This window comes from Procambarus clarkii, chromosome 1 (genome assembly GCF_040958095.1).
Source record: "Procambarus clarkii isolate CNS0578487 chromosome 1, FALCON_Pclarkii_2.0, whole genome shotgun sequence".
Taxonomy (NCBI): domain Eukaryota; kingdom Metazoa; phylum Arthropoda; class Malacostraca; order Decapoda; family Cambaridae; genus Procambarus; species Procambarus clarkii.
The window spans coordinates 29,790,666-29,811,354 of record NC_091150.1 but is presented as its reverse complement, the minus strand read 5'-3'; the positions used below and the strand labels follow the sequence as shown (position 1 = coordinate 29,811,354).

At 45.8% G+C, this 20,689-nt stretch overlaps 1 protein-coding gene across 1 annotated transcript in view; it reads left to right on the top strand.

Annotated features, from left to right (window-relative positions):
• LOC123748888 (rab GTPase-activating protein 1) overlaps nt 1-20,689 on the top strand; it is a 172,783-nt gene that overhangs the window by 67,531 nt on the left and 84,563 nt on the right. The window contains 2 exon segments of the mRNA XM_045731242.2: nt 13,355-13,502; nt 13,733-13,857. Of these exon segments, the coding sequence (XP_045587198.2) occupies nt 13,355-13,502; nt 13,733-13,857 (273 nt within the window).

The following is a 20,689-nucleotide window of genomic DNA, read 5'->3' as shown; positions in this document are numbered from 1 at the left end:
TATTCTAGTTTTGGCATATTTAATGCCTCTAACCTCTCCTCGTAGCTCTTGCCCTTCAGTTCCGGGAGCCACTTAGTAGCATGTCTTTGCACCTTTTCCAGTTAGTTGATGTGCTTCTTAAGATATGGGCACCACACAACCGCTGCATATTCTAGCTTTGGCCTAACAAAATTCATGAACAATTTCTTTAGTATTTCGCCATCCATGTATTTAAAAGCAATTCTGAAGTTAGAAAGCGTAGCATAGGCTCTTTGCACAACGTTCTTAATGTGGTCCTCAGGTGACAGTTTTCTATCTAGAACCATCCCTAGATCCCTTTCTTTATCAGAATTCTTTAAAGATTTCTCACATAATTTATAGGTTGTGTGGGGGTCTATGTTCTCCAATTCCACATTCCATAACATGGTATTTATTCACATTAAATTCCATTTGCCAAGTGGTGCTCCATATACTTATTTTGTCCAGGTCTTCTTTAAGTGTGTGTGTGTAATTACCTAAGTGTAGTTACAGGATGAGAGCTACGCTCGTGGTGTCCCGTCTTTCCAACACTCTTTGTCATATAACGCTTTGAAACTACTGATGGTCTTGGCCTCCACCACCTTCTCACCTAACTTGTTCCAACTGTCTACCACTCTGTTTGTGAAAGTGAATTTTCTTATATTTCTTCTGCATCTGTGTTTAGCTAGTTTAAATCTATGACCTCTTGTTCTTGAAGTTCCAGGTCTCAGGAAATCTTTACTATCGATTTTATCAATTCCTGTTACTATTTTGTACGTAGTGATCATACAGTATCACCTCTTTTTCTTCTGTCTTCTAGTTTTGGCATATTTAATGCCTCTAACCTCTCCTCGTAGCTCTTGCCCTTCAGTTCTGGGAGCCACTTAGTAGCATGTCTTTGCACCTTTTCCAGTTTGTTGATGTGCTTCTTAAGATATGGGCACCACACAACCTCCACAATATGGAGTGGGGGTTTTGAGAATAAAACAGGGTCCTGGCAGGCAGGTATCTTGTCAGTGTTCCTCCTCATCATCAGCCTTTTGTGGTCTTGGGTTGTGTGTTGCGGCCCATGTTTTTTTCTTTGTTGTGATAAAGGTAGTTCTCTCTCCTCCCTGGTAAGTCCCCATGTTTTCAGTTTCCATGGGTGGGTAGCATTAGGGAGCCACAAGGGGCTTTTCCCAGAAAACCATCATTGAATGTAATGAAACGTCAATGTCTGGGTGAGCCCCCGGTGGCTCCCTAACACCCTCCTTTTCCCAGGAAGCCGGGGGTGGTTTTTACCATCACAGAACTAAGGGCTTGGCAAGGAAATTCAACAGGGAAAAGGGAAAAGAGCTTTCGTCAGAAAAGATGGAGGTGGTTACACAGGATATAGGAAAGTGCAGGAAGGAAGCTAACCCATGCACAAGTGGCCAGAGAGAAAGTAGTATCAAAAGCAATCAAGGAAGTGACTGAGCAAAAACAATATATCTGAAAGACTTCGACCTACATCTTTCAATAAAAAAGAGGCAACAAAACATGTGCTATGGATAAACCAACACAATTAAAAAAAAAACATGAACCAGGTATCTGCAAATATTATGTATGGGGTGTATATAAATATTAGCTATCAGGAAGAGCAAATAGAATATGTGAATATAAACTCCTAAGAAATTGCAGAAATATTCTAATTATAAAGGTACACGTTGCTCTGAAAATTGCAAATTTTTCCACCCAAACCTGTGTAAAAATTCACTAAACAAGAAGGAATAACATAAGAGATTGCCCAACATTTCATATCAAAGGCACCAAGTGAATAAAATCAAAAGAATGCCATTATAAATAGAGCAACACCCATACATACCAGGGAGATTTTTTACTAAGAGAAAGAGGAAAAGAATAGCAAAAAATGTCCATACTCTACCATCAACTCAGTCGAATGCTAGACAGGACACGAACAATGTGGCACTTCTACCAGAACCACAGATATTAATACCAAGAAAAATACCCCTGTACTTCCACAAATATGTTAACATCTTTCTTATTTGCCAAACTACAATGCATCAAAACATGCAAAACAAAAGTCCACTTTATACCTGGCCTCCTACAAGAGGCAAATGCAATGTTTGCAGCTTTGACTGAAGCTCACACAATGGACTATTATCACAAGGAGAAATGAATACTAGAATTCAGTCTTTTTCAGTTGTGATAGAAACATAGGCTACAGGGTGGGGTCAGCCTGAACATCAAAGAGACACCCATCTGCACTCAGCTGCTAAACACCACAAATGATAAGGTGGAAGTGCTGATACTCGAAATAAAAATTCTAAATGTGGTGATTGTCCTTGTATATATATCACCAGATTCAAATCTTTAGCAGTTTAAAGACCATCTTGAGGTTACCTCGAGATGATTTTGGGGTTTAGCGTTCCTGTGGCCTGGTCCTCGACCAGGCCTCTTTTTTGTTACACATCCCCAGGAAGCAGCCCGTAGGAGCTGTCTAACTCCCTGGTAGTTATTTACTGCTAGGTGAACAGAGGCATCAGGGTGAAAGAAACTCTGCCCATTTGTTTCTGCCTCCGCCGGGGATCGAAGCCGGGACCTTAGGAGCACTGTCCACTCAGCCGTCAGGCCCCCAGCTTACAAAAATAGATTACTACTGTACTTAGAAAACCTTACAAACCCTTTTCAAGATGCTAGTGCTCTCTTGGGTGAAATACTCTACTTTCTAGAGTGGAATACTCTACTCTCTAGAATGGAATACTGTTGCACAATGACAGCCCCCTTTCAAAGCTGGAGAAATTGCTGAGCTGGAGAGTGTGCAGAGATCCTTTACTGCTAGAATCCACTCAGTAAATATCTAAACTGCTGGGATCGACTAAAAGGCCTAAAGCTGTATTCTCTTTAGCGCAGGCAGGAGAGATACATAATAATTTACACATGGAAAATATTAGAGAGGCTGGTCCAGAACCTGCACACAGAAATAACATCACATGAGACCAGAAGGCATGTCAGGATGTGCAGAATACCCCCGTTGAAGAGCAGAGGTGCAACAGGTACTCTTAGAGAGAACTCTATCAACATCAGAGGCCCAAGACTTCAACATGCTTCCACTACACATAATGGGCATAACTGGCTGACCCCTGACAGTGTTCAAGAGAGAACTTGATAAACACTTCCAAAAGATACCTAATCAACCAGGCTGTGACTCATACATCAAGCTGCAAGCAGCCACGTCCAACAGCCTGGTTGACTAGTCCAGCAACGAGGAGGCCTGGTCGAGGACCAGGCCGCTGGTACGCTAAGCCCCAGAATCATTGCAAGGTAACCGGAAGGTAACCCCCTGCCCCAAACATCATCTTACTTGGCAGCTGCAACTTACAGCCCCTAAAATGGAAAAATGTGACAAATGCAATTATACCAGAGAGAATCCTAGAGGCAGTTTAAGGGAACAGTCACACACAGATGACCTCTTGCAGATGTGTGATAGATTTGCCTTAAACCAGCAAATAGTAAAACCAACTAGAAAATTAAACACCTTAGATCTTATTTTTGTAAACAATGATGAAGTGATTAGGGACATAATGATTATGAATACATTTTGCTCAGATCACAACCTAATTGAAGTTCAGTAATGCATGAGCAATACAGTATATCTATCTATCTATGCAGCCAGTCTCAAATCCAAGAAGAGGCAAAATCAGCAAATTAAATTTCAGTAACAGATTAACTGGGAACAAATAAACCAAATCCTCACATAAATATGCTGGGTGCAGTGTGTCCACCTGCCTTGACCGTACATAGTCCTCTGTTATACTGGAGCAGTGTGTCTACTTGACTGTGCATAGTCCTCTGTTATACTGGTGCAGTGTGTTCACCTGTCTTGACTGTTGACCCAAGTTGACTGTGTTTGTAGGACCAGCAGAACAGTGCTTAAAGATACAACTGAGTGTCTTGCTTACAATGAATCTTTTCATATACACCTGAAGCCTGATTTATTAGAAATGTTATACTGTATTCAATTCAGCCGTCTGCCTCTCATAATACTGTCATGTATCACATAAGCCTTCTCCCATAAATTAATTAACTATTTTAAAATTTAAATACTTTCCAGAGATTGAGATTGTCACTCTGTCATTATGGAGAACAGACACGTGTTTATTACAATTTTGCAATGAATATGTTTTTTCTGGGGGGAGCCCCGTCGGCTCCCCGGAGCTTTACCGGCTGATATGCTAATGTCAGACTTTGGCATCAGTCATGTGTATGGAGTTCTAGGGCCTACCGGGGACCACGAGCCAGAACCTGGCCCCCTCAGAGAGGCAAGGGGAGCAATGGCCTATAGAAACCCCCGTGTGGTTGGAAGCATTCTATGTCTGCCATCGACCGGGTCAAGCATCCAGAAAGGTAAGCATTCCAAAACAAACCCCTATTCTGGTGAAAATTGCTACCTAAGCCGAACTAGTGAATAGAACTCTTCAACAGAAAACACGGAAACTAGTATGACGTCATTCGTCACCGCGCCGCTGTCTGCGCAGCTCCCCCCTCCCCGGGAGGGGGAAGGGGGAGCCCCAGACCTCCCACGCCGGCTATCCACCCATCAGTTCTTCGGCTGATGCTATAGGCAATGGTTATGTGCTCCGGCTCCAGTGGTTGTTTCAGCACTGTACCTAGAGTGTGGTGTCTGTTTTCTAGGTGGTGCGTGAGCCGGGTGTGATTCTTCAGTACTCGGGCTGCATGCGCCTAGGGTTCCCTTCCCTAGGTGCCCTGTAAGTACTGCCCTTGGGGCTTGGGGCCACCTTCCACAAGTTCTTTGGGTCCTGCCCCTGCTTGGCCGTTTACCGCTTGGTTTTCGGCCGCTCTTTGTGTGCTCGGGTGTTCTGTCTCCCTTGTTCGCCTTAGAGTAAGGGGCAGTGTTTGCACTGGTGGGGCGCGGGGTACTGTGCAGCTTGTCTTTACCAATCATAGCGGCCGGCTCTGTTCCGCTTGGGTACGCTGTCCTCTTGCGGGGTTTTCTTTTTCTTTTGTTTATATACCTGGTGGGGGGGTCTGCCTTCGTTCTTGCCCCTTGTGTCCCTTGTGTTCTGAGTATTTCTGGTGGTACCCCCTGCTAGGTCCCCGTGAGTGTACACGTCCCGGGGGTTCAGCTCTTAGAAAGTTGTTTGGTAGCTTGGGTGCCGGTTAGCAGTACCCTGCCTGGGATTACCTGAGCGCGAGTCCTCTTAAAGTAAACGCTCGGGACCCTGGGAAACCCCTGGGGGCGCGCGGGTCCGATGGATGTGACCCCAGAGCCCCCCCCTCGCTTCCAGCGAGTTTGAGGGTTGCTCTCACCTTTTGTCTCTGGGTGACTCTCTGTTTTGCCTCCGTCTGCTGCCTGTGGGGTCGGTGACACCTTCGACCCGGTGTCCTGCGAGTTTGGTTGCTCGTTGTGGCTCGGTTACCCAGTTGTGCTAACAAAGCGGGTGCGGGCAGCAGGGGCGTTGCACTTGAGCCTTGGTGGTGGCAACGTTCTCGTGGTTTCCTCCCCGGGAGCCCCGGGGCTGCCCCGTTGTATTTCGTTTTGGGACTTGGGGGTGTTGGTTGCTTCGGTTCCATCCACGCCCCCTTGTCTTTCCCCTGGTTCACCCTTCCTGCCTGTATCCGGTTCCTTACCGTCTGTAGGTTCAGGGCGGGGTGTTTGGTGGTGTTGAGACTCGGGCAGTCTCGGGGAATTCCCCTTCCGGGGTAGTGACGGGGGCATTTGGGCCTGTTCCTCCAGCCGTGTTGTATGAGTCTGCCAGTGGGCTCCCTTCCTTAGTGTTTTCACGGCTGCCCCGGTTTTCTGGTACGGCCGGGGCTTTGGGGGAACGGCTCGGCCCCGGGGCCTGTCGTGTAGGTTCCCGGGGCTGGGGAGGGGCTGACTTGGGGGGGGCCTTGGCCCCGTTAGACCCCGTGGGGGGTTTTATCCCCCTCTCGGCGGGGCTTGTGGTTACGCGGAGTGGGGTCTTTCCTCCCCACTCGCCGTACGTGCTGTTGGACGTCGGCCCCTCCCCGGGCTCGGTTCCTTGGCCTTTGAGTCGGTTGGTTCCGTCCTGTGGGTGGATGTTTCCTCCCCCGCTTTTTGGGACGGTGTTTTTGTCATGTTTCCCCGTTCGATGGGGTTCTGCGTGACTTTTGTTCTCGGGTGCGCCTGCGCCTTCGTGTGCCTTCGGGACTAGTGTTGGCTTCTGTGTTCTCGAGGGTACGGGAAGGTTTTTCGCTACTTCCCGCATTATTGGAACGTCTGTCGGCTCCTAGTACTTGTCGCCCTGTTGGGCTACTTGTCGCCCTGTTGGGCTACTTGTCGGCCGTTTGGGCTACTTGTCGCCCGTTTGGGCTACTTGTCGCCCGTTTGGGCTCCTTGTCGCCCGTTTGGGTTCCCTTTTTTTTGGGCTCTTTGCTTCTTTGGCCGGTTTTATTGTTTCTGCTTCCTCTTTTGGCCCTTTTTCTCGTGCAATAGTCCTGGCTGGCGCCTTCCCGCAGGGAGGGTGTGCGGTTCGGCCGGCGTGTTATGCGCATGCGCCGTGGAGTTTGTTTTGGTCTGGGCGATGGTTCAGTGCTGGGGTTTTGCGCCCTTTTTTGCTACAGTGCTTCGCCTCTCGTTCTTCTCCCTGGCTGCGGTATGTGCCCCTTTGCGCCAGGGGTGTCCTGGTTCCCAGTTGTGGGGAGGACGCCGCGGTTTTCTGTGTCATGGGTGTGGACCGCCTCCTTCGCCTCTCCCTGTTCTCCTGCGGGTCCGGCTCTGGCGTCTTCACCTGGCGGTGCTCCCAAGTTCTTCTGGGCACGGTTGAGTCGTGTCAAGTTCGAGCCACCTTTCGCCAGGTGAGTTTCTGCGGTCTGGCGTCTTTTGGCCGGGCGCTGGATGCGGCGGTGTTCATATACCTGTCTTTATTTAGGTATAATTTTGTACGACTGAGACCGTTCGCACACCAGTGACTGTCCCTTTATCACCCCTTCCTGTCCCCCTCATGTGCATGTCCAACCCATGCTGGAGTCGTTCAGGGGACCCTCCTTTTTTAATGTTGTGAGGTGTGGGGGTTGTAGGGTTGGTTCTGTACTCACCTGGTGAGGCTCCTGGCTGTGCTTGCAGGATTTGAGCTCTGGCTCTTGGGTCCCGCCTATCTGGTAGAACTTGCGGGATAGTACCAGTGGAGTGCAGTGGTGCTATTGGCACTTTTGGGGAACACTGTATTACCATCAGTGGTCTGTGCTTGTTACACGACCTACTTGCGAGCATAAGCCTTCTTGCTGGTTCGTCCGTGGACTTCCTGGGCGCACTGGCCTGTTTTCGTATGGCAGTTCCGGCCCGTCCTGGTTGTGGGGGTCTGTGGGCCGGTGGACTGCTCCTAGCAGCTGCCTGGTGGGCCATCCTCTGGCCGGTCTGGCCTGACCTTGGGCCGGGCTTGAGGTGTAAAAGAGCTCCCAGTACCTCATCCGGCAGGTATCGAGCGGGGTTTCTCCGCCGTCGGTCGCCTGGTGCAGTTTTCTGGGCCTGCAGGGTTTTGTCGTGTCTCCGTTGGCCCTGTCTGGGGTCTGCCTGCTCCGTTCTCTGCCTTTGCAGAGGGGAGTTGTTATTTACATGTTGCATGTTGCAGTGGTGCCTGTTGCTGCTGCTGCTGCACGTGAGCATTGGTACCGTGTTTCACGGTGGCGTGTCCTTGTTCCTGTGTCCGGTTGTGGAGTGGCGCTTTGCTGCCGTTTTGTGCCTGGGGATTGCGTGGGGTTTTTGTCCCTGCCTGATTGTCCACCCCTGGTTGTTCTCCTGGTTTTTTTTTGTGCTTCTGCTCTTTCTTCCTGCCTCTTCTGCAGCAGGAATGTTCTGCGTGTGTTCTTAGGCGTTGGTCAGCCTGTGTCCTGTGATGTGCTTCTTTGTCTCGGTCTGTTGCAGTTGTTCGTGCCCCTTGGTTCGGGTCCTGTTCTGGCGGCGACCCTTCCGCCTTCTTTGGTTTTCCTAGCTTGCCCTGCCGGTTGTTGTTGTTTTATTTTTTTGGGGGGGTTCTTGCGATGTCTCGCGTCGGACCCGTCGTTTCTGAACTCCTGGCGGGCTTGCATGCTTCGGAGTTTTTCTGTTCGGCAGACGTTCCATCTCCTTGTGCCGCCTGGGTTTCGGTGGTCGCGCCCGAGATCTTCTCGCGGCTCCGCCTTTTTCCTGGGCTCGGGGGGGCCTTGTCGGGGCTGCTTATGTTCTGCCTCGTGGTCTCGCCTCCGGTTGGTGGTCGGGTTGGCTTCGTGGTAGGTGTCCCACCTGCGTGCTTTCTTGGCGGCAGTATGGGGTATTTTGGCGGTCCTTCCTTTTCCTGTCCCTTCTTCGGTGGGTCCTTCTTGTTGGCTTGGTTTACTCTCGGCTTGGTTTTCTAGTGGGGGTTGGGGGCCGTCGTCTTGCCACATACTGTCGCCTCTTTTCGTGCGGCGCAGGCGGAGCCGCTTCAGCTTGCTTTCGGTCTTGGTGTTGCTTCTGCACCGTTAGTCAGCTGTCTTGTGCGTCATTTCACCTCCGGCCTGTTCGTGCGCCGCTTGCACCATCCTGGTCTCTGGTCAGCGTGCTCTGTCTTCTCCTCGGTTGGTAGTGCCCCTTCGGTTCCGGTGTGTTTTTTCGTCGGCTCTTTCCTTTGGGCCTTTGCCTCTGGGGGTCGGTTCGCTGTGTTTTCTTGCTCCTTCGGTTTTCGCGTTTTGGTTGTTTGATGGCAGCAGTCTCCATCTTTTCTGGCGCGGGGTGGGGCTGCTGCATTCTGGAGGGGTCCAGGGTTTGTTGGTGCTTTGTTGGTCGGGCCGGGGGTGTGTCGTTTTTGTGTTCAGTGGCGGCCCTCTGCTGTTGTTTGCGTGCCACGGCGTTTGGGTCCGGAGCGCGTTTTTGCGTTGATCCGGTTCTGTTCTTCCCGGTTCGCGGGTGATGGTGTCCCGGGTGGTCAGCCGTGTTCTTGCGGCTAAGCTGCCTGTGTTCTTCCCTCATGCCTGTGGCGTTCGTGGCTTCGCTGCTCTCGCTGCCGTCTGGGCGACGTGGCCTTGCAGTCTTTCGGGCATGGATTTTTGGTGTTCGTGCAGGGGCCTTGCTGCTCGTGGTTCTCGTGTTGTTCCCGGGATTTTCGGGGCTGTGGCGCCTTGGGTTGGCGTTTGCTGCCGGTTGTCTCGCCTCCTTGGGGGGTGCGTGGTGTCCGCCTCCCGGTTTTGTCCCTTTGACCTTCCTCTGTGGGTAGTTAGCTCCGGGGAGCCGACGGGGCTCCCCCCAGAAAACCAGCGTTGAATGTAATGAAACGCCATTTTCTGGGTGAGACCCGGAGGCTCCCCGGCAACCCTCCCTCCCTCCGGTCGGCATTTTTCGCGTGTTTTGACATCCAGCCTCAGAACTGATGGGTGGATAGCCGGCGTGGGAGGTCTGGGGCTCCCCCTTCCCCCTCCCGGGGAGGGGGGAGCTGCGCAGACAGCGGCGCGGTGACGAATGACGTCATACTAGTTTCCGTGTTTTCTGTTGAAGAGTTCTATTCACTAGTTCGGCTTAGGTAGCAATTTTCACCAGAATAGGGGTTTGTTTTGGAATGCTTACCTTTCTGGATGCTTGACCCGGTCGATGGCAGACATAGAATGCTTCCAACCACACGGGGGTTTCTATAGGCCATTGCTCCCCTTGCCTCTCTGAGGGGGCCAGGTTCTGGCTCGTGGTCCCCGGTAGGCCCTAGAACTCCATACACATGACTGATGCCAAAGTCTGACATTAGCATATCAGCCGGTAAAGCTCCGGGGAGCCTCCGGGTCTCACCCAGAAAATGGCGTTTCATTACATTCAACGCTGGTTTTTTCAACACGTTATCTCTGCAACCATCCTCCTGTTTAGATAGTAGTTTTTGTAACTATATGCACCAAAGTACAAACATTTATGTACTAAGCAATTAGATTGTAGAACTTTGTACTACTATTCACTTTATAAGAGTCCGAAAAAATTAAGCTAAAAATCACTTAAATATTCCTAGGCCTAGTATAGCACACATGTACTAGGCCTCAAATAATATGTATTAGGCCTAGGAAGGTTAGGTATAATTTGTCTTTCCAACATAAGTAGAAAATCGTTTTTTGGTTTGTCCAAATCAAGTAGTAGCGATTTCTACTTTCTAATTGCGTTGTACGTCGGGATACGTACTCTGGTCCTCATCCTTCCTATAAGTACTACCAAAACAGGAGGATGGGCTGACCTCTGCATGTAAATACACTCATTTAATAAACTCATTTCAAACTCTCGCCTTTTACCAAGTGTTCAACATGGTTTGCATGACTGGTGCATCATTCCTAAACCACATATGCTTTCACCTGTCACTTTATTTCATATTAGTGTTACCTCTACAGTGTTTTACTTTGTTTCATATGTAGCAATAAATCTAATCACCAGTTGTAAAAACATTGAGTACTGTTGTTGTATTCACCTACTCTCCACATAAAGTCTTTTGTCATCACTGAGCTGTGCACAGCTGCATCTTTTGAGAGTGATTATGGGCATGCAACATACATATCGGGCCAGATGCAACTTTAGGAGGGATGACTATTTGGAAATGGATCCTCCAATTCAAAGACTTATCTATTAAAGCTCATTACTAAATATTCCTATTATTCAGAAATAAAATATTTTATTAGATTAACAATTATTGAAAGCAATATTTTTAATTAATGTGTTCACTACGTAGTTTTAAAGTAATTGATATGCAAACTTGCCCTTAAAGTCTCTTACTGCTCAGTAAAGTTATAATAAGGTATGTGATAAGCTGTAAATTCTTATTAATTGATATACCCAAAACTTTGTAATATATAGCACCTAATTTTCAAACTAGATATTTGATGGTAATATCCACTGTGTAAGAACTATCAAAGTTTATATAAAGTGCCTATTCCTGTTGTAGTATTCCTTTAGTTTAAACACTTGAGCAACCTAGTCAATACCTTGCTGTAATTGTTGCTCTTGTAGACTGTCACACCATGCAATAAATGGTTTTCTTAGTGGAAGACATGTTATCATAGTGCTGTCATGCCGTTGTTTTGATTGTAGTTTTAGTAAAGAGCTCATGTTAAACATGAAGTAGTGGTTAGATGGTTTAATTTACCACTGTATGATTTACAGTAATATGAAATAGTGGTACTGTATATATTTTTTTAAATAATAATGCCAGTGCTTCATAATAAACATGAGATGATGGTACATGGTGTAACTTAAACACACTCACAAACAAGTTCACAATAGAAAACATAGTGGTAGATAGTTGGAACACGTTAAGTGAGGTCATGGTGGATGCCAAAACCATCACTAGTTTCAAAACATTATATGACATGGGGTGCTGGAAAGACGGGACACAACAAGCTCTTTTCCTGTAACTACACTTGGGTAATTACACACAAAACAGATCCACGCCTTTTTTCATCAATTTTTTAAAAGCAAGCTGCATGTAAAGAATAAAATCCAGAGATTGAGAATGAGGATAAAGTTCTCCGAGAATGAAAAAGAAATGTGTGAAACACTAAACGAACAGTTCCAAAGTGTGTGTTGTATGCAAAAGGAGGTTTTCAGAGAGCCATACACAATGCCAATTCCAGAAAACACCATAGAGTACATAGAGGTGTCAAGATGAAGTGGAAAATTTACTAAAGAGGTTAAAAAGAAATACAGCTGTTGGACCAGATTGAGTTTCATTTTGGGTGCTGAGAGAATGTGCAACTGAGCTAAGCATTCCACCTCAACTGATATTCCAGACATCTTTGTAAACAGGAATCTTAACAAATATTTGGAAAATTGCAAACATAGTTCCAGTCATTAAAAATGGTAGCTGAGAAGACCCCTCTAAATTATAGACCCGTATTATTAACAAGCATAGTAGTCAAAATATTTGAAAAATAGTTAAAACCAAATGGGTAGAACACATAAGAGTAATGACATAATATAGTTTTCGAACAGAAAGATCCTATGTAACAAATCTACTTAGTTTTTATGATAGAGCAACAGAGCTTCTACAGGGAAGAGATGGTTGGGTTGACTCTGTATATCTGGGCCTGAAAAGGCTTTTGACAAGTCCCACACAAGCTGTTGTTTTGGAAACTGTAATATGCTGGCAGGGTGACAGGAAGACTTCTGACATGGATGAAAAATTTTCTAACTGACAAAGATGAGGGTGGTAATCAGAGGCAATGTATCTATCTGACTGGAGGAGTGTTACTAGAAACTATCACAGGGTTCAATTGTTGCTTGAGTAATGTTCATCATCGATTTAAATGAAGTTTAATTAGGTTCAATTCAAACCATGAATACCAGAAGGAATACAGAATTATATGAACATGATTGCTGATGATGCGAAGCTGCTAGGGAAGATAGGAGACATAGATGATTGTTATGCCTTTCAAATTGATCTAGGTAAAATAAGTGCTTATAGTGCAATGTAGCAAATGGAATTCAATGTGAATAAATGCCATATTATGGAATGTAGAATTGGAGAAATAGACCACGCACAGCTTACAAATTATGTGGAAAGGATTTAAAGCATTCTAACAGAGATCGAGATCTCGGGGTGGTTTTGTATAGTAGACTATCACCAGAGGAGCACACAAAGAACATTGTGCGAAGAGCATTTTTTTGCTTTCCAACTTTAGAATCGCTTTTAATTACTGTATACAGATGGTGAAATACTGAAGAAACTGTTCATGACTTTTGTGAGACCAAAATTGGAATATGTAGCAGTTGTATGGTGCCCATATCTCACGTAGCACAGAAGTAAACTGGGAAAGGTGCAAAGACATGCTACAAAATGGCTACCGAAACTGAAAAACATGAGTTATGAAGAGAGGCTAGAGTCATTAAATATGCCAAAGCTAGATGATAGAAGAAAAATAGGTGATGTGATCACCACTTACAAAATAACATCAGGAATTGAACAAATTGTCAAAAAGGAATTCCTGAAACCAGCAACAAGAGGTCACAGATTAAAGCTAAGGAAATAAAGGTGCTGAAAAAATATCGAAAAGTTTTCTTTTGCAAACAACATGGTAGACGGTTGGAACAAGTTAAATGAGAAGGTGGTGGAGGCCAACACCGTCAATAATTTCAAAGCATTATATGACAAAGAGTACTGGGAAGATAGGATACCATGAGCATAACTCATTATAACTACACTTAGTTAATTACACACACCCATCCCTTTTAGTATATCAGCTGTGTAGTGTTAAGTGTTTATCTCTAAAGAAAAAATAAAGATTTCTGGAACTAGCCTGTTAACATTTATTTATTTTTTTCAACTGTGATGTACATCTTAACTATAGCTATAAAATAGCATGTTTGTAATTGACATTAAAAAATGGTGGTGTTTTTGAATGGTATTGTCATTCTTCTTTACAGGTTTCAATGGGTAGTAATGCAAATGACAAGAAAAGTTATGTTATTTCTGGACACTGGGATCCAACCGACCCTGTCTTTGTTGTCCTCAATAAAGAGACTCCCAGAGATAGGAGACTCTTCATGACGGTTGCCATAGATCTAGTCATAAGTAAGTTCTTATTATCTTCTCTCAAATTCATATTGCTTTAAGAATATTAGATTTTTTAATTGTTATAGTACTGTAGTAAGAACCATATTGCAATATTTTATCAAGTTTAATGCAAGAGTTGCTAACATAGTCCTTCAGTGTTGCTCTGTAAAACATTTAAGCTTCATGCAAAATTATTGTTCGAATTGCATTAAAAAAAATTTCTATGTGATCATGTTCTTCCATCACAGGAGGTATTCAAGAGCCTGTTCGTTTCGTAATTGAAACCAAAGTCAGAGTCTATCCTCAAAATGAGCGGTTCTGGTACTTCAGTAAGAAACCTCTTGTCCATCTATTCTCCCTTAAGCTGAAACAGGTAAATATTAGTCATTTTAATGCACAAAGAAATCACATTAATGTGATGTATCAATGAGAAAATTCATAGGAACCCTGAGGAGGATTTGAACCTGCACGTTAATGTGATTTCTTTGTGCATTTAAAGAGAAGTTATGGAGGTAGAACTCCTATACCAAGCAAGGGGCTGTTTTAGCACCATTACGGGCCCCCTGGGCAAACCAGTGTGCTGGGGCCCCCTACTACGACAACTACTCACAGGAATAAAATGTAAATGGTCGATAATATTAAACATATACTGTATTTATTTTCTTGGCATTTCAACAAAACTGGTTTTAAAACATGAAAAACATGCTATGAAGCAGCAACTAATCAACATGATAAACATTTGAACAATACACAAGGCTTGAAAAATACAATAATACAGTACTCGGTAAGCTACACAGATTAGATTGCACAATATGAAATTACTACGAACTTATTATAACAAGCATTTATGGCATTTCTTTTCAGAGAATTGCTTTATTGGCTTGAAGTCAGTGGTCTTCAGATATCATTTTCCATGCACATGAGTGAAAGTCAGTTCAAACAATGCTGCCCCATTGTGCTATGAAGCAGATTTTCTGGGGATGCCCCGTTCACTTCCTGAAGCTATCCGAATTGATGTGCTATATTAATTTGGGGTCATCAGTCACAGGGGTTCTTAAGCCTACTGGGAATCATGAGCCAGAACCTGATCCCCTCAGAGAGGGGACCAGGTTCCATCTTGCCCTGGGTAGGAGAGTATTATTGGTTGGGAGGGGGTGGGGGGGGGGAGAGGGCGCACTGCGGCTGGCATGATCTGCTTATTACCTATGTGACAGCTGATGTTTCTTTCTGGCTGCTAGTTTGCTTGGGGTGTGGTTTCGAGGGCTTGTACTTTTTTAATTTTCGGGCTTTTTCCCCTCTGTGAATGGAGGTCTGCTTAGCAGCTTATTAGGCTCGCCTAGATTGTGGTGGCTTTCCTGCTCTTCCTCCCTTGCCCCCAAGGTTTCACCACTGCTACTGATAGTTGACTTGCCTGCTTTCAAGCAGAGAGGTCTACTAGCTTAGCTGGCCCCAGTGCCTGGGTAACGTAGACGTACCCTGTGGGCCCTGGAAGACCCCTGTGTGCTCAGTTGGTAACATGGATTCGTCCGAGTCCAATCTCGCCTTGTGCGAAGTTAATGGTTGTTCTTCGCCCCTGCCTCAGGGAGATAATCACTCCTTCTGCCTCCGCCATGCAGCCTTTGAGTCGGTGACACCTACGACCCGGAGCCTTGCGGGACTTGTTTCCTGCTTGTGCTTCTGTTTACCCATTCTTTGTCTGTGTATGATAGGATTCAGGCTGCGGTGGTGTTGTGAGCTCTCTTCTCTGTCTTGCAACAGTGCCAGGTAGGTTGCCTGGTTGGAGGCCCTGGAGCTGCCCTGCTTGGGTTTTAGGGACCAGGATTTGGGGACGTTGCTTGCTTCGACTTTGGTTCTGTCTGCCCCTCCACTTCCACCCCAGGTGGGTGTGGTTCACCCTGCTCTTTCCCACCCTCCCCTGCTTCTGGCTCCCAAATGTCTGAGAGTTTTGGAGTCGGGGCAGGGTTTAGATTGGGATGAGGCTCAGGTGGCTTCGAGGCCTGTCCCTTCCTATGCAGGCACAGAGGTAATTGAGTCCATTCATCCTGCCGAAGCTTCCGGTTCATTCCAGCTGCCTTCCTTCTTGGAAGCTTTTCCCTTGGACTCTTCCTTTTCTTTAGGGGTGGTGGGCGTGGATGAGGGCTTTGCTCTGAGGCCTTTGTTGGGGGTTCACGTAGCTCGAGGGGAGTCCGCTTGGGCTCCTTTGAACCCTGCTTGGGCCCCTAGTGCCTTCTGGGCAGGGATCGTTGCTACAGGGGAAGGTTTTTTTGTACCCCTCCTTTTCTGTATGAATTTAAGTTAGGGGAGGTTTCCCCGGGTTCATTTCCGGGCGCCTTTGAGTTCCTTGGATTTGTCTTTCTGTAGGTTTCCTCCTTCTCAGATTTTCCTTGGGAGGTTCAAAAGACCCTTGGTGCGTATCTCCTGCGAAATCCAGTTTATGCTATGGTGATGGATCCGGCTTTGAGTTAGGCGCTTCTTTCTTGTATTGAGTGTGTTATGAGGTTCTGGCTTGCAGACTGCTCCTTTTTCTGTCTCGGAGCTTGCCGTGGCTTTTGTCGTACCCGCACGCTTGAGTGGCGGGAGGTTTTTTTTGTGTTGAGGTGTTCTAGGAGAGGCTCGAGTTCGTGTTATTCAGTGAGTGCCTCTTTGCTCCTGCGCTTCCTCGTGATGTGGGTCTGGTGTAATTGCATGCTTGGGTTCCCACTCTTTCGACTGGTTTGGCGGCTGAGGACCTCTGACCTCGGGATCATTTGGCTTCGGCTGTGTACCTTTTTGGTCTTCTGGAGCTATCTTTGGATTGGCTTTCAGAGGATGTAGGGGTATTGAGTGAGGGGGCCTTTGGTTGAGGTTCTGGTCTCGGCTGCCAAGGCGTCATCTGCCTTGCTTAAGCTGTTTGCATTGATCCTCATGGAGGTGGCTTCTATGTTTTTCTTCCTCTCGCCTTGTGTGTCGGCAAGCGGTGTTGGCTCTCTCCTTGGATCTAGCTTGGGCCCTGGCTCTACAGTCTTCTTCGCCATTCTGCCCTCTTTTGTTTCCCAAGGGTGTTGTGGCTCAGTTTTTTTTGGCGGCTTCGTCTAGTTGCTGTCCTATTTCAGACTTCTTGGTGTTACGGGGGCGCCATTCTCAGTCGTCTCGGTTTGGTTGCACCAGGGTTCCGGCCTCAGTAGGTCGAGGTAGTTCTTTGATGCCAGTAGTTGCATTGGTGGGTTCCACAAAGCATTAATGGCCTTCGTTTGCTAGGGGTTCGCGTCGGCCCTTTTGCAGGTCGCCCTGTTGATGGGGCGTTGGGATGGAGGGGGGGGGGGGAAGGGGAGGCTGTCTGTTTACCCATGATTGGTCCCGCAATTCGTGGGATTTGGTGGTCGTTTCTTCCAGCCTTTGGTGGCATGGGGGGATCAGGCTGGCTGGGGCAGCCTTCTTCCCCATCCCTCAGCCGGGTCATCCTGGAGTGACTTTGCTTTGGGCATGGTCGAAACGACTTCGTCTCTCAAGTGGGTTTCCCACTGGTTCCCAGTTCCGAAACGGGACCGTGTGGACCTTTGGTACATTCTGAACTTGTTTCGTCTGAACTGGTTGATTCCCTGCCCTTCTTTTCGGATAATCACCCGGCTGACTCAGGTCGTAATAGCCTATCTGTGTCTGCTAGGTCTTCGGGTTTTGGCCTATCTCGACGGCTGTTAGGTGTGGGCTCCCAGCCAGTTTGTTTGTCTGCTAGCCAGACATCTGGTTCTTTCCTAGCTTGCTGGGTTCGGGGTTCCTGGTGAATTCGGGGAAGTCCCAGTTTGTTCCGTCCCAGGTTCGGACTTAGTTGGGCCTCGTATGGGATTCTCGAACTGCATCCGTCTCTCTCTCTTTCCTGCAGCTCTGCTCCAGCTGCAGTCCTTCCATCAGCTGTTTTTAAGGGGACCTGAGTTATTTGGCAGTTGTTCGAGCAGCTGTGCCGGAGCTTGAATTTTGCTCTTCTAGTTTATCCGTTGGGCAGGATTTGGCTTTGGAGGTCATTCTGGTATCTTTGGGGCCGCCTCTTTTGCCTCACTCGAGACTGTTAGGTGTGCTCCCCGGTGTCCTTGCATTATTATAATTATTATTATTAACATTATTATTATTTTCTTTTTGTTGAATTATTTTCTACCACAAACATGACCACACATTTACAATGCTAATCAGCATATATACATTTTTTCTGTCCTCTGTGGACAGTGTTAGAGATCTGTTAAACATATAATTCGGTGATTTATTGAATAATCAACCACAGAGGGTGATTGTAGTGCTTTTAAAATGCTAATCTAACCTACAAACATAAATACACAGATTTACTTCTGTCCTACATAAACAGTGTTCGAGGTGTCTCTTTACATAACCTTATTAACTTGCGTTTACAAAGGTGAAATGCAATTCTGATCAGCTTCCATATATCCTGTATACAAATACACATACATATACATACGTATATATACATGTATCCACATATATATACATACACCTATGTCTTTCCTACTTTGACAGGTTAAGATAGCTTCTATAGAAACTGGTGTGTTATTAAACACTTAACCACTGAAGGTGATTAAGATGCTTTTACAAGCTCAGGTTATAGGTACATACATTGTATAACAGATGTATTACATAGTCAATCTTGGGTACAAGTCCAATATTTCATCAAGTGTTCCAGTATTCATTTAGTAGTTACAGAGTTCAGCATACCTCAGCCCAGGAGGGTGAAAGTCAGTCAGTATGGGACATTCTACAATTTAATGTTCAAGGGAGTGCATGTTTTCTCTTTCACAAAGTTGACACATGGTGTATTTGACATTTGGGTTTGGAGAAAGCTGCCAGATATGTCTATATTCCAGGCGTATTCTGGCTGCTATAACATCACATTGCCGAGTTCTTGCTCTATTAGTTCCATTTAAGAATGTCTCCTCACGATATTTATCGTAATGTTTAATGCTACAATTTTCAGGTCTATGTGAATTTGTTGGGTCAGCAAGATTTTCATTAGATATTTGTTTAAGTATTCTCTTTGTCACTGCTAATGAAACATCCATATCAATTTCTACTACTGGTTTTCTACAGGCTGTCTTTGCAAGCATATCAACAGTGTCATGCCTTGAGATGCCAACATGTGATGGTATCCAAAGGAATTTAATTTTAAATCTGTTTTCTTTAGCAGCTCAAGCATTCATTTTAGTAGAATAGAAGAACATAGACCCCACACAGCCTATAAATTATGTGAGAAATCTTTGAGAGAGATCTGTAGATGGTTCTAGATAGAAAACTTATCACCTGAGGACCACATAAAGAACATCGTGCGAAGAACCTATACTACACTTTTTAACTTCAGAATTGCTTTTAACCCTTTAACTGCGCAATGCGCCTGCAGGCCCAGGCTTCGGGTGCGCAACGCGCCTCAGGGTGTTTTTATTTTTCACGTTCCATTCAAAACTCCTGTGGCTACATGGGGTTCACATCAGCTTCCTCAGGGCTCTTGTAAACAGACTCCATCTTTAAAAAAAATCATGGGCCACATTGCCGGATGCCAGAGCCTCAGTAGTGAGTGAGCAACCAAGGCTGGCGCTCGCAGCATGAGCGCACAGCACTGCTGTTCAGCGTGTGACCACAGCATTGCCTAATATTGTCAAAATATATATATAATCTGTTTTATTTAGCCATGATAGTATTATAGAAGAGCCAGAGTGTGATAATGATTGGGTACAATGTTCAAATATCAGTGATTCAATGCTGTTCACGATGTTCACAGCGCTAGCCACAGCACCATAGCATTATTTCGTCCATCTAGGAATCTTCAAACTACTTTTTAGGTTCCTTTTCAAAATAAACTTGTGGTCAATCATTCATTTGCAGGTATTAGTGACCAGGATTGTGGTTATAATGAGCATTGTGCGTAGGAAGGAGGAATTTTGGTGAGGGAGGAAGATAGAGAATTGAGGTAGCCTCACTGTGTTACAGTAACTCGTTTTGCTCACCGTACTAGCTTCATGGTTCGCTATGGGGAACACACATGTACATGGGTATATACAGTGTGTGTGAATAGTGTAATAACAGCACCAGGAGTATGTTGTGAGGAGCTATTTTGGTAAGGAAGGTGACGTCGTAATCGTGGCGTCGTCTGCTGTCTGCTGTGTGATTTGTCATGCAGTGTATGGTGGCCACTGTACTGTTTGGACACAATACCGGCTTACTTGCATAGTTCTGGTAAATAAAACATGTAGATAGGTATATATAACATGTGTAAATCGTGTAATAAATACAATAACAGTATGGTGGGAGGAGCAATGTTGGCGAGTAAGATGTTGGAGGAGTGAGGGAGGGCTGGCTGGGTGTGGCTGCTCACACTCGCGGTGTTCTGAGTGTGTTGATGGTGAATGTATATAGTGTGTGACAGTGTATAGTCTGTAAATAGATTGTATATATACATAAATTAGCATTATACATGGTAAATATGTGCAACATATGTGTACACAAGTGTCATGCACGTAACACAGTGTCCTCAGACAGTACGGATGTTTTATTGCCATAATATAGTGTACCTGTTCATTATACATAGGATTAGCACGTAAAAACAAATAAAATGTATTTGGAACTGTGCGCAAAAAATGAACAAAAATATATTCGCTGCACCTTGCGCGCCCAGCCCCGGCCGCCCCACCGGCCCCGGGAGCATACTGCTCTGGCGCACAGGGAATGATGACGTCACGCCCCACTTTTCGGACCCCATAGCAGCCAAAGTAAGTACAATTTCGAACTTCCGTTGCTATACCCATATACAGGGAGGGGTTTTTGACACTTTCAGAAGAAAAAATAATTTTTTCCCGAGGTTTCATTTCTTGCGCACTGGGGGGATGTCATATTTATTGGCCGCGCAGTTAAAGGGTTAAATACATGGATGGTGAAATACTAAAGAAACTGTTGACGACTTTTGTTAGACCAAAGGTGGAATATGCAGTGGTTGTATGGTGCCCATATCTTAAGAAGCACATCAACAAACTAGAAAAGGTGCAAAGACATGCAACTAAATGGCTCCCAGAACTGAAGGACAAGAGCTATGAGGAGAGGTTAGAGGCATCTAAAATGCCAAAAATAGAAAATAGAAGGAAAAAGAGATGATATGATCACTACTGTATGTTCAAAATACTAATGGGAATAGATAAAATTGATAGGGAAGAATTCTTGAGACCTGGAACTTCAAG